Below are 14,783 nucleotides of genomic sequence, written 5' to 3'. Positions count from 1 at the left end.
GTCAGAGCCAGCACTGTTTCATGAGGGAAAGCCCTGCTTGTCAAACCCAATTTCCTTCTACTACAGGTTTACCCACCGAGCTGATCTAGGAAAGCCAGCAGCTGTAACCATTTTGAACTTCAGCAAAGCTTTTGATTCTGTCTCTCACAGCATCCTTCTGAACAAAGCATCCAGCTCACAGCTGGATAACCCTGTTACAGGATGGGTGAGCAACTGGATCATGGGTTGGGCACAAAGGGCTACAGCGAGTGCAGGTGACAACAGGCTGGTGATCTGTCACTAATGGAGTTTAACAAGGATCCATCCTTAGCCCGGTTCTCATCTTTATTTTAGCCACCCAGACACAGTAATACCAAGTAAGTTTGCTAACAATATTAAATTGGGAAAAGCTGTCAACTCCTTCAAGGGCAGAGAGGCCCTTGACAAGTTAGAAGGCTGTGCAACCATATAAAGTTCAACAAGGATAAGTGCCAGATTCTGCACCTGGGATGGGGCAACCCTGGTTGTGTGCAGAGACTGGGCAATGAGCAGTGCCACAGAAAGGGACCTGGGGGTGCTGGTCCATGGCAAGTTGGACAGGAGCCAGCAGTGCCCTGGCAGCCAGGAGGGCCAACCCTGTCCTGGGGGACATCAGGCACAGCATCACCAGCCAGGCAAGGGAGGGGATTGTCCTGATCTGCTCTGCACTGGGGCGGCCTCACCTCCAGTGCTGGGGGCAGTTGTGGGTGCCACAGTGTAAGAAAGAGATCAAATTATTAGAGAGCATCCAAGGGAGGGCCACAAGGATGGTGAAGGGCCTGGAGGGCACCTATGTAAGGTGCCTTGGTCTGTTGAGCCTGGAGAGGGGGAGACTGAGGGGAGATCTTCGTGACCTTCAAAATCCTCAAAAGGAGGAGGGGCAGACACTGATCTCTTCTTCACTCTTGCGACCAGTAACAGGACTCAAGGAAACAGCACAAAGTTGAGGTAGGATATCTGGAAAAGGTTCTTCACCCAGAGGGTTGCTGGGCACTGGAATAGCTTCCCAGGGAAGTGGTCACAGCACCAAGCCTGATCAAGTCCAGGAAGGGTTTGGACAATGCTCTTGGATGCATGGTGTGATTCTTGGGGTGTCCTGCACAAGGCCAGGAGTTAAGACCCAATGATCTTGATGGATCCATATAATTCTGTCATTCCAGGATTACTTTATGTTATGCTTTTGAACCACAATCTGTTCTGCATTATCATCTCTTAAGTGACACAAGAGACTGGCTATCAGAACCAAGCCAGCACACTGATAGAGCATCTATCTATCTATCTATCAAGGGGCAATGCCATTTGTCACTTCTATTTGCACATGAAAGTGCAACTGGTCAACAGTTGCAACTAATGATTTTCAAGAAGAGCCCTTCAATGCAAAAACATTTATGGGGTAAGACACTAAAAACTTGTAATAAATAGGCAACACAGCTCCAACTTCAACTAACTGACCCTCTAGATAAGGCAGTATATCAAGGTATGCTTGTATTGCCATGCAGCTGGAGACTGGGAACCTACAAAGAGAGGGAGCACCTGCACACAATGTAGGTGAGGTGAAAAAACCTGATACTGCAAAGACACAGATTAATACAGAATGGGCTCAGAGGCAGAACCAGAGATTTCAGAACTGAGGATTTCATGGGCGAGAAAGCATGACAAACAGGACATGCTATCCCCACTACATGAGTGAGTAACTAAGGAACAAGTATTAACCAATTTATCAGATATTGAAAGAAACAGACACAAAATCACTGAAAAAAGCACAGATACATATCCTATTAAGCTGCTACAATACAATTTTTTTTAACCATTTTTTACAAAATTTTTACAAAATTTTTTACCATGATTAATATAGCATTTCACATGTTTGTTTATTCCATCTCCTGAACACTCTCTTAAACATTAAGGTTTGAAAGTAACAACCTGAACACAAAATGGGGCATATTTTGAAAACCTCAAATGTAATTTAAATGAATCAGATGGAATTATTCAGGTGGAAGCAAACCTTAGAAGGTCTCAGACTCACATTCTCCACAAAGCAGGGTTAATGCTGAATTCAGACCATGTTGGTGAGGGCTCTTATTCATCAAGTGCCAAACAGAGGGGAAAATCTCCCTCAATATCCTGGCTGTGTTCTTTCTTATTGATACAGACCACGAGAGTGTAAGTCTAGTGTTGCCAAACTTAAAAAGCATACTCTATCTCCTCCCAAGGTCATGAATGTTTAACAAGATGGACCCTGAAGAATGCCACCCATAACCAGCCTTCAGGCAGAATATGAATACTTAGGCACCACCTTTTAGACCTGATAATCCAGTTTTCCTATGTATCAGCAGTACAGCCATCTAACCTATGGCACAAGGACGGTGTCACTGAAGAGCTCAAAGCCCTTGCTGAAGTCAAGGTTGATGACTCTCTGTGTCTTCCTCTCATTCAAGATCTACTCGTCTCATTACAAAAGGCAATGCCATTAGTCAAACACTTAGTAAATCTATTCTATTTTAAATCACCTTCTCCTTCCTTTGCCCAGAAACCAGCTCCAAGAGGACCAACTCCATGATTTTCCTAAGGACTGAGATAAGGTGAATCGACTGCATTCCCTGAATTGTCCTTCTCATCATTTTTCATGATAGGTGTACCATCTGCTTTTTTCCAGTTAAAGGCACCTTTTCCAGTCTTCATAATCCTTCAAAGATAGTATCTCTGCAGTGACACCAGTCAACTCTGTGAGCACCTTCAGATGCATTTCATTGGGTTGCATGGACAACTATGGTCTGAGCTGCACTGAAGCTGTCTTAAGAATACCCTCTTTATCCAAGTTGCCAATGATTGTGGGGTTTGTTTGTGTTTGTTGTTGAGCTTTGGCTGGTTTGTGGTTTCTTTCTTTTTGTGGTGGTGGGGAAGCAAGGGAGACAGAGGTATTTAAGGAAGTTGTTTAGTTAACTGAATCATACACACATGGGAAACAAATTCACAGACTTTAGTACAGCCACCATCAGCAATGCTTTAATAGGGATTATTAACAGAGAAAGGTGATTTCTCCTCCAATCCATACAGATTCAGTTTGCCAAAGCTTTTCTTCACTGGTAATAAAAAAATTACTGGAAAAAAACTAGCTTCCCAAGGCTAAAGTCATCCTTCACATTTATTCCCCTTCAGGCATGGCAGTCTTGCAAGCAATATTTCAACACCTCAAAAGAAGTTCTTAAGTTCCTTAAGAAGGAACTGTGTTATTTAATAAATGTATTGCAGACCACATTACCATTTAAAACACTAATTGGGCATCTCAATTTAAACAAACAATGTGAATATGTCGCTACAAAGCTTAATTCAACAAGTATGTATTTTATCAGACTATTTATCTGATTTAAGGATTCAGATGATAAAAATGTAACAGCTGTATAGTAATACACACTTAAAAACAGCTTTACATTTCCCATGAAGAATGTTGAGACAGCATGCACCCCCAGAAACAAAAAAAAAAAAAAAATCGACCAACATACAATTCCCCAAAATGCATGCATTGACGGAGATAACTGTACTTTAATATTATAGGCTTTCTGACAACCATACAAAATTCTTGGATTAGGTATTTGTTTATAGATTGTCCTGTAGTATTTAATACAATTCTGGTTACTCAGATCTTGTGTAAATGTAACAGTGATCGATTGTAAAAAGCCCAGCCTTCTGCAGAAAGCTGCAGAGGTAGCTTTCAGAGGTCTGTAAATCAAAAGGCTAAAAGATTCATTAAAAACATTATTTTCATTCAACTGAGCCACGGATGTCAAGGCTCCTTACAGACTCAGATGGCATCTACCTAACAGCCATTATAGATAAGTATTTTAATAATTGCCTCTCTATTTCTTCAATAGTTCACTCGAACAACAGGCTATGGATTTGGGATGCAATTTAAGAATGAATCTTACATGTCAAATTAATTTGCTTATGCAACAAAAGAAGGAACAAACTATCAAGTACTCATTAGTAGAATTTAAAAACCCCTAATCTCTTTATGAAAGGACCGACAGGATGTTCCAGTGACCCCGCAGCAGAACTGGCTTGAGAAATGCGCTGCCTTACTGAATTTCAGCCCTTTGTCAACAACCGTTTTGCACTCCACATCCTTGGCCTGTCCAAGTACTCCATAGTGCATGACACCACAACAGGCTCTGCATTTTCATGATGCACCAACCGTACCTTGCTCTGAAGTATTCTTCCTAAATACAGGAGATAAAAGCTTCAAAATCTTGCCCTATGTCTAATATGCCTTCTGTGCCTCTCAGGTTAGATTCACTCCAGCTTGCTACAGGCAGCACATCCTTTAAAGCACAGCCATGTGCACCAGATGTCTCTTCCTTAAACTCAGCAGCAGCCAGAACAAAAGGGGTAGGGAAAAGGCTGCTGAAGCAGGGGAGCAAGGGATAGCACAGCAGGGGGACAGAGACTGCAGGGAAGTGGCACCAGTGAGAAGAATGCAGAAAGGAAGGAAAGAGCATGGACAGGATAACAGAGGTTAGGAAAAGGATCCTCATCCACACACAGGCAAGGAAGTAAAAAAAAAAATTCTGTCTCCAAGAAACCCCAGAAGAAGCTGCCATAAAGGCAAACACAGACACACTAATGTGTGGCCGTTTTTCTTAAAAGCCTGTCAGGAAAACAATCAAATAAAAATACCATGTATACAATTTCACCAGTAGTGAGAAGGCCGGAAACAACCAATAAACAAAAACGAATTGTTGAATCAAAAGTAAACTATATGGAACTAACCCCGCTATTATACAAGACAGCACAAAAGACTAATAAACACCCCAGGGCAGTGACTCCTTGTTCTACATCCTGCAGTACAAACTGCTGCACCTTATACTTCACCTTGCAAGGGTAAAAGCTCCCTTATGTATTGACTTCCAAGGCTAAAACACATGATTTGGAAAAAAAGATAACTCTATTGCCTAGATTCCTCATGACCTGTTAGCTCATTTTTTCAAAAAAGAATCTGGAAAAATCTAATTTTTTTTGCTAGTTTTTAAGTACCTCCAGCACTGGCAGCACTAATTGTCTTTAGAAAGACCTTCTTCATGTATCTACTTTACGTAATTATCCTCATGTGGCCAAAAGAATAGAATGGAAACATGTCTGCATGCTGAGCACATTCACTGCTCTAAGCCCCAGAAACACAGGACTGGAACAAACTTCCTGAATCATCAAATCCACCTGCTAATGCACTCATGTAAATAATATGTTTGTTATACTGATTTTCACACAAACAGAAAAGGCTTCTCAACGCTACTCTTCATGTCAGACTATTGTGAAAACTGTACCTATGAAAGTCTATTGTTTATTTCAGTGTCAAACAGACACTGAAATCTTTCTACACAAAGCAATTCTAAAGGTTCCTGCTTGCCATATTACCCCATCACCAAAAAAAGCACAATTCTCAGTGTATTTTTTGTTGCCAAAAGCCCTGACAGCATTTCCTTATTACCTGCAATTATTATTTGAAGTTATAATGATACACTGAGGATGATTTATGCTTTGAAAATATTACTCATCAAAAAAATCTGATGCTTCTACTCAATTAAAACTCTTCTAGATGTTATAAATTATTGCTCCCAATTTTAAGTTTTAATTAAAAAATATTTTTGAGTTCCAGAAGCGTTTAAACAGTATTTAAAAATCTAATTTGCAATTTTGCGTTTTGGCTGCAATACTTCAAAATACCACAATGATTTAAAAACTGTTCTTTGGATAAGAAATACTGAAATATTCAGCCTGGAGCAACAGTGATTTGGCAGGCCACACTGTAAAACCCTGGAAAAAAATAGAAGACTGATGCTTATCTTAGAAACACTGATGACATGTTAAAAGCTGTTCCAATGCTATCACTACAATAATGGAAGAAACAGTCCTCAAAAATGAACATTTGTCAGCCCTAATCTACTGCAATTGCACTTATATTTTCATGGTTTGGAACAGCTAGGCAATAACTTGTAGAAAAGGAAATTATCACAATGGCTGAAGATTTTCATTCTCATCTTAACTGCAGTTTTCCCTTAAAATACACAGTATCAGCCATCACTATTCAGCCACCATTTGGCCTGAAGATATCCATGCATTTTGAGCTGATGAACCACAGTCTCTGCTGGAGAAGTCCAAGGTTTTGAGTTTCACCCTTCTTGTAAGGAGAAAACAGAATGAGTACATTCCTTCAAATCCTTCCTTTCTGCATATGAGAATGTTTCTGCTTGTCTCCCCTAACTTTGTTCATTCCTACCATCATAAACTTTTTCATAGCATGTTGTCCAAGCATATACATTTATTTTCCTGTTTCAATTGCATTCAATGTGTGTATTCACACTGTCATCTCCCAAGCCTCAGCAGCCTGCAGAGAGAGGCATTAAAATGTAGGGGGAGGATAGGGAAAGTATGGCTCATACTCCACTAAGACCAGACAGTCAAGTTTTTACTTCCCAAAAAAGTACTTAGAGTCACATACATCGTCTAGGACTTAAAGGCAGGTATTGATAAGGTAAAGCTATATACCCCTACATTCAGCACTAAAGAAGATAAATGCAATCACATGTATAATAAAGTTGCCTGAAAAGCTTAACTAATAGTAGGTGGTTCAGAATGTTTCAAACTCCTAATTCCTTAGTTAATATACTTTAAAAAAAATATAGTAACAAGAACAACATTTTAAAAAAAAGAAAAGAAAAAGAAATACAGGGTTGAGCATAACTCACTGGAAGCCGAGTACATTTACACTACCTGCTAATCAGCAAGTACTCAAATACTTCTATTTATGACGTTTGCAAAAAAACCAGAGGTCATGAAATACAAACCACCCCCCTCCACAGACAACAACAAAAAACCCCCCAAAAAACCAACAAAACGAAAAACACCAACAAACCCCACAAAAAAACCCCAAACCAAACCAAAAACAAAACAAAACAAAATCCAACCACAAAAACCAAAAGCCTCCAAAACCCCCAACTTTTTTGTTTTGAAAATTAGCATGAAGATCAGCTTTTAATGCACTGTGAACAGTAGAGTGTGCCTGAATACCAGGCACTAGAAATTGCTCTGGTGGCTTGCCTGCACTAAGGATAGAAGCAATAGAGAGATTTATTGCAAGGGTGGTGAGGCACTGCAACAAGTTCCCCAGAGAAACTGTGGATGCCCCATCCCTGGAAGTGTTCAAGACCATTTTGAATGAGGCTCTGAGCAACCTAATGGAAGGTGTTTCCACTGATGGCAAGGGGTTGGAATGGGATGGTCTTTAGGGACTCTTTCAACCCACATTGTGAATTTTGTAACAGGAGACATGTTTTAGAAAAACACAGACACATACTAAGAGAACAAATACCATGCAGTTTCAGTTGTGAAATCCCTGGCAAATCTTTATTTAAATCAATACAGGGTATTGGATAACAAAATTTTACTGTAATACGGAAGAAAATAGAGAAATTTATGGTGCACTTAAAATCACATTTGGCTCAGAGATATTTTAAAGTGCAAATAGTGGGAGAATAGAAAGTACCAATATTAAGTATCACATACCCTTGTCCTGTTCTTATACCTTTCCAAAGATATGAGTTTCAGTCGGGGGGGAACACATGTAAGTTTTGCAGTATTTTGGTGTTATCAAAGTCTGGTCAGGTATTTTTATCTGACTAATTTTCTCTCAGTTATTCACAAATTAATAGTGGAATGAAGTGACCTAAAACTTTTCTAGGGTAAAGATGTACTAAATATTTTCAAAATGGGATTTTACCTTTGAGGAAAAATCCTTGTACTTACATGATGCTACTACATGACTAAGAAAAAAACTCTACAATAGGATGGCTATGAACTAGATTTTATTTTAAAATAATTTTGAATTCAAGGTGATGTTTTAAAAACCTTAGTTTTAAACAGATGTATTTAGGCTAATTTTCATGTGATAAAACATCCACCCAGTAGTCATGGCCAAAGCACTAAGCTGGTCTGACAGCTACTCATGCTGCAATGAGGTTAAGTATTGAAGTAGCACCCCCATTTCACTCCTGTGGGTAGTTCCTTCAACTCAATGTGGGAGTTAGATTAACCTCTTTTAGATTTCTTTTTATTCTACAGTAAGTACTGTAAGAAGCAAAAAATATTTTCAATTTTCTGCAAATCTCAGACATGCATACTTTTATGTCTATGAAATGTATTAAAGTAACTATATTCTGAATCAACATTATCTCAACAGTTACAAAACACATAAAATGGTTGGGGTTGGAAGGGACCCAAGACCCCTGTGTGGGTAGGGACACCTTCCACTAAACCAGGTTGCTCAGAGACCCACCCAACCAGGCCTTAAACACTTCCAGGAATAGGGCATCCACAAGTTCTCTGGGCAGCCTGTTCCAGTGCTTCACCACCCTCACAGTAAAATACTTCCTCCTAACATCTAATCTAAATCTCAGTTCAAATCCATTGCCACATTCTTGCAAAAAGTCTCTTTCCATCTTTCATGTAGGCTCACTTCAGGAGGAAGGCCACAGTTACATCACCCCAGAGCCTTCTCTTCTCCAGGCTGAACAATCCCAATTCTCTCAGTCTTTCCTCACAGGAAAGGTGGTCCATCCCTCTGCTAAACTTGGTGGCCATTCCCTGGACTTGCTCCAACAGGTCTACATCCCCCCTGCTGGGGACCCCAGAGCTGGATGCAGCACTGCAGGTGGGGTCTCAGCAAGGCAGGGTAGAGGACAGAATCCCCTCCCTTCACCAGCAGCCCACACTGCTTTTGGTGCAGCCCAGGACACGTTTGGCTTCCTGGGCTGTGAGTGCACAGTGCTGGGTCATGTCCAGCCTCTCATCCACCACAACCCCCAAGCCCCTCTGGGCAGGGCTGCTCTCGCCCTGTCCATCCCCCAGACTGTGTTGATGCCAGGGGTTGCCCCAGCTCAGAGCATCTTGCACTTGGTCTTGTTAAGCCACGTAAGATTCCCACGTGCCTACATCTCAAGTTGTCCAGATCCCTCAGAGGATGACATCCCATCCTTCAAGTGTGGCAACAACACCTCTCAAGCTTGGTGTCATCCACAAATCTGCCAAGGTGCACTCAACCCCACCTGTCCATGCCATTAATGAAGATATTTAATAACACTGGTCCCAGTAAGGACCCCTGAGAGACACCACTTGTCATCCACGTCTATCAGGATGTTCAGCAGCATTCTACTTTCCATTCCAGTGAAGATTAACTCATCCAAAAATTACCTAGTAGTTCAGAAAATTATAATTTGCTGTTCTCAGATATTATGCAAGTCCAAAAAATGCATAATTGCTACTATAGTCACTGACAGAGAAAATGGTATTTTTATTAGTCTAGAGAACAGGTGAGACGTTTTCTGGGTAAAAACAGTAGACTGTCACTAGACTAACCTGTACAGTTTGAAACAATAAAGAGCATTTTAAGAACACAGGTTTTCTTTGGACTTGAAATAGAAACAGCAGCTTTCTGAGAACCACAATATGCTGTATTTAGAAGCACAAGGAAAGTAGCAAAGCCAGCAATACCACTGTATGTGTACCTGTAAAGCTGGCAGCTTCATCACCCCCAAGAACATGTGCTCACCTGAAGAATCTGAACACACAATATTTCGCCGATTTTTTTTCAAATAAATCCATTTCTCCCATAAAAGATATGACAGCTACCTAGTAGGTTTGGTCTGAGCAGATCTCTCATTTCTATTAATAAATTGCACCCAAAATTTAAATCTCCCTGCTCCTGAACTACCTTTTTGAAAAGACTAGTGTCAAAAGGCAGTCATTCAGTAACCCACCATGATCTCTGCAAGAATCTGCTGTAAGGCAGCTCAACAGAAACCCTGTTTGGATTTCTGTTTGTGGTGCAGGGCACTGCACTACTTACCCAGAGCTAAAATCATCCTTATCTTATGCTGTTCCCCGAAGTAGGTTAGTCACAAAATACTGCTGCAAAAGTCAATTGTTCCTGGCTAAATTTCTACCAAAATATTATCCTGGCCATATCTACTACTACTTTTAATAAGCAGAAAGTGGTGATAAAAATAGACACTCCACAGATATTTTAAACACCACATATTTTAAATGGTAGCATTCTGTGACCGTGGAAGGTATTTGTTACCCTCCCCCAAATTTACATTTTTACACTACTCCAAGTATCTACTGCATAAATAACTTCAGTAAGTGTATTTTTAAAATTAGCTCTATCCAATAAAACCTAAGAATGCAAAAAACCCCTACTATATGGATATAAGCATAAGGAAAGCAAAGCAATTGCCAACTCCAAGGTATGTTATCATTCAAAGTAAGATCCTTCTCAATAATCAGAGAAGAAAAAAAAAAAAAAAAACCAAACCCAAAAGAAAACCCTAAACCAAAACTCCCAGTGATTTTGCATCTGAAGAGTTAAAAACCTTTAAGTGATTTTCAAAGCAGATCTAGGGTTTTATCCGTCTGATTAAACACAGCTTTTAACAAGCGAAGTTGTAATTAGGCATAATGATAGCAGAACAAGCAAAGTTAGAATAATGCATATAAATTCTAACATAAGAAGTGGTCCACTTTCATAACATTTCATGCTCTTTCTATTCAGAGAGGGTTACTTCCTCTTCAAGATGCTGGAAAGCTGGGGTGGAAACTTTACCTAGCACCTGCACTGGCACAGCAATTTCTTGCTAGGAAGACAGCCATCAAGACCATGATGACTCAGAGAGTGCCTAGGCTCCAGAAGCACCAGTTTTTAGTATTTCTGGAATATTCAGGAGGTTTCATTGCAAGAGGCTTATAAGAATTCAATCCCATGTGGTGTTATACCAAGAGGCTGCAATGCAGACTTAACAATTTTGTTCCTTCTGAACTGCTCAGCTGCTAACAAATACAGTACAACTGACATGATTAAGGTTTCACTGAACTTTAATCAACACATTTCTCTAAAATATGGAAGCAAGTCACATAAATAAAAGTTCATGGGAAATCTTTGTCAAAACCAAGAAAGAAGATGGCGTAGAAAAGGTTGGGCTTGATGTTAGCAATCTTGATCTGACTTTAACATGACATTTAAACTGCATGGGATTAGAATACTCCCAGCAAACGTGGTACATAACCAAATTAAGAACCCAACACTGATTTCAGGCAGTATTGAAAAATTCTGCACAAAGATCAGTTATATGCCTCACAAACTTTGCTAATCCTTAAAGAAAGATTTGCTGGGTCTAAAGAAGAATCTAAAATTACAGTGATGCATCCAGTCATAACAAGAATGAAAAAGATCTATACAACTCCCATTCAAAATGAAAAACCCGACAAAAGCAGCATCTGCTAGCTAAGAAAGCACTTTTTAATGTCTTACCAGTATTCTGTCAAATGAACAGAATTACTGTATCTTTTGTATGATTTCCATTTTCTGATGAAACACTGCTTTTTGGTTATTCGCTTTCAACTAGTAGTGGATGTTATAGATAATGCTAGGGGGAAAAAAAAAAATCACTGCTTCAGATTCCCAACAGAAGACAATTATACTAAAGATATTGTATCTGCAATTCCCTAAACCTAATCTGTAAAGAAAAGAAAAAATATCATTAAAAATAGTTGGTTTTCACACAGATGAATCTGAAAATCAAAATTCGGCAGTATTTTCTAAATACTTCCTACACAAAATTCAAGAGCACAGAGAATCAGGTATAAATCAACTCCTGTGGAAAATGATCCACAGACATCCGGACTACAAAGGATTAAATCAGCCACAACAAAAGAAAATCCAACCCAAGAAAAACAGCAGGACAAAGACAACAGAGGCATTGACTACTTGGATAGAACAGAAATGCTCTGACACTGTAACTCTCTCTTCAGCAGAAGACACTAATTCATCACATATCCAACATTCACTATAATTTTTTTTCTACTATTTCCCATTCTTCCTTTGGTTCTTTTCCTCTTCAGCACCCTTCCCTATCATAAGCTCCCTGTAATTCCAACCCTGTGTCACAGCACACAGGCAAATCTTTTTGCCTTCTCAGATTCTGCTTCCACAAACCCTTTCATTCATATCCACATTAGCATCCTTACTTTCAAAGCCACTTCTTTTTATTGCTATCCCTTCACCTGAAACAGCTTTCATCTATTCCCCATCTGTCTCAGAAAGCTATTCAGCCGAAAAACTTCTTTTTTCCCCACAAATCACTCTTATTAGGATTTGCATCCCTATTCTCTCTGTACTGGATTCCAAGTATGTTTTATACTAGAGAAATAAAAACATTTGAAAGGTGTTGAAAAATGCTAGCTGTCCATATAAACAACATCACAATATTATGTAGAGTGATAACCAGATGGAGTTATGTAACACAGACTTACCCAGAGGGTTAAAGAAAACTCTAGAAAAAAATATTACATCACTGTGGGGTTTTTTACACTCATTCTCCAGGACCCCCAAACAAAAAAGAGTATTTTTTTCCTCCACTGAAAAGTATTTTTACTTTTACCAAGCTTAAGTTATTTTAGATGAGAAAAATCTCCAATGCCTCTCAAGCTCAGGGTTTACAGGAATAGCAGTCAGTTACCTGGCATGGTGTTTTTCATCAACTTTAGGAGAGAAAAGCATTTGACATACACTGAAATAATTTAACTCACCAATAAACGGAATTGAAGCCAAAGAGTCACCAGGTGGGCTGGAACTTGATGCTTTCCTTTCCTCTATTCTTTTTATGTGGACTTCTCTTCGAGCATCATTAGGTAACCAACAGGTAGTGTCTGAGGCTGCCTCTTGGTCATTTACAGCAAGAATGTAGGACTGATGCCTCAAAGGCTGGGGAGTTTGGTGGCCAGAAGGTGATTTGTCCCGCATGACCACTGCGTCTTTGTCATTTCCCTGAACATCCATTTGCAGACTGTCAGACTCACGAACATCTTCCCTTTCAAAGCCCGGAATCTTTTGTCTGATGGAACCATCTACATTGTCAGAGGTAGTTAAACACTCACTTGTTGGCTGAACAAGTTTGGCGGAAGCCGGAGCCATAGAGGAGGGCTGGATGGTTTTACCAGTTTCTGTTTTGTGATCTGGGGCACCTTCAGCTCGGATCCTTGACTGTTGGTTTAACGGACTGCTTTGATGCAAGTGATTTACTGTTCTTTGGTCTTTGCTGGCAATAGCATCCAGGCCCTGGTTAAGGGGAATCGAAGGTTTTGCTGCATAGGGAGCTGAGTTCTTCAGAGAGCTACTTCTAGAACTTCTGGCTGGTGTGAGAGATAACCTCTCTTGTGAAACACCTGCAGATTTTGAAACTCCCAGAGGAGTTTGCGAATCACGAGAAGGCTGTAACACTTTAATATCTGGTGAAGCTTTCTGAAAGTGAGAACCAGGTAGAGAAGCTCTACTACCTGTTCTCCTGTTGTCTGAAATATAAGTATTTGGAGCAACAGGAAAATTTTGACCTCGAAGGGACATATGAAATGCATGTTGTCTAGATCTGTCATAAATACCTCGCCGATCATCTTGTTCAGTAAACCCTGTCCATTTGTAAGTCTTTCTCCTATCTCCATTTGCATCTGCAATCATATTGTCAGAATGAAAATTTTCTAGCACTTCACCCTGTTTGCTAAGATAATCCCATGACCGAGCCCTGTGATTTCTAGCATTGACTGAAGGCGAGGTTAGAGTATCTTGTGAAGCACTTCGTGGCCACTCTTTCATCAACACGGGATCCTCAAGCCTTTCCTGGGATACACTTCTCTGCCGGATCTGGACCGACTGCGGAACCCTGTCGTGAGAGGTGCTCCTGCGCCGTACCTGAGAAGCAGTGCGATTTGGCACCACCTGATTATACTCAGCTGTGCTCTGAGAAGCTGCCCTTAAGCTGTCTAACCTTTCCTGTATTGTTCGGGAGCCATACATGTGCATGCGCCTATTATCAATGTACTCCTTGTAAGTTTTGTAGGTCTTCCAGTCTATATGCTGGTGGGAGGTTGGAGAACTGTAGTGATTAGTAGAGACTGAGGGCGAGTCTGTGGCTTGAGCAGAAGGCCTGGTGTTTGGGATGCCTTCTGGACATACTACATAATTTGAAGATTTACTTACTGTTCCAGTTGTATCAGCTGGTCTTGTTATTGGAGTCTGGGGAAGTACAATGGCAGTGGACACTAAGGATGGTGGTGATGTGGTCCATGCTTTCAGATTGGTCTGATCTTTTAAGCCGTATCTAACTTCCTCTGTCCTGTGTGATGGACCAGCATGGTTATTTCTGCAAGACGGCAAATCTACAGCCTTCTCAGAAGGCACAATAACAGTCCTTACAGTTTCATTGCAAACACACACGGCTGTATTTGATTTTGCAATGTCTGTTGGTGATGGAGGCACTTGTATTTCCATTCTGTAGGCCCTCTCTGGCTGTGCCAATGCCCGGACTGGTCTACTGACTTGCTGTTTCCCCAGTGAGAAGTCAGAAGGGAGCTTGTCTCCAGCTTGTGCCTTAACAGAGGCTGTGGATGTCAGGCGTGGATAACATATTGGTGGTGGTTCAGGTATGTTGTGGGCATTACCACTGTAGGCTTCGTTGCCTTTCAGGTAGGCATCTTGGGAATAGGCCTGTGGAGAGAACATGAAGTGAGTATTCAGTAGTGAGGGAGATGTAAAAGTTCACCATGTAGTATTTGTATGATCAAGCTTCAAGGGAGGGGAACACAAGTTCAAAATTCACACTCCCTTTAATTTTAGACAAAATGTTAGTAGAAAAGATAAAACCAGCATTCCATCCCCTTAGTGAGCA

The 14,783-nt window shown here is 40.4% G+C and overlaps 1 protein-coding gene across 2 annotated transcripts in view; it reads right to left on the bottom strand.

Moving 5' to 3' along the window:
- Positions 1-14,783, bottom strand: part of ARHGAP21 (Rho GTPase activating protein 21) — a 110,105-nt gene that overhangs the window by 17,169 nt on the left and 78,153 nt on the right. For both annotated transcript variants that reach the window (XM_088160456.1, XM_088160462.1), the window contains one exon: positions 12,652-14,602. In XM_088160456.1, the coding sequence (XP_088016582.1) occupies positions 12,652-14,602 (1,951 nt within the window). The remainder of the gene's footprint in view (positions 1-12,651; positions 14,603-14,783) is intronic.

The sequence above is a fragment of the Sturnus vulgaris genome, chromosome 1, assembly GCF_052056855.1.
Source record: "Sturnus vulgaris isolate bStuVul1 chromosome 1, bStuVul1.hap1, whole genome shotgun sequence".
NCBI lineage: Eukaryota > Metazoa > Chordata > Aves > Passeriformes > Sturnidae > Sturnus > Sturnus vulgaris.
This window is presented reverse-complemented; position numbering and strand designations above follow the sequence as displayed.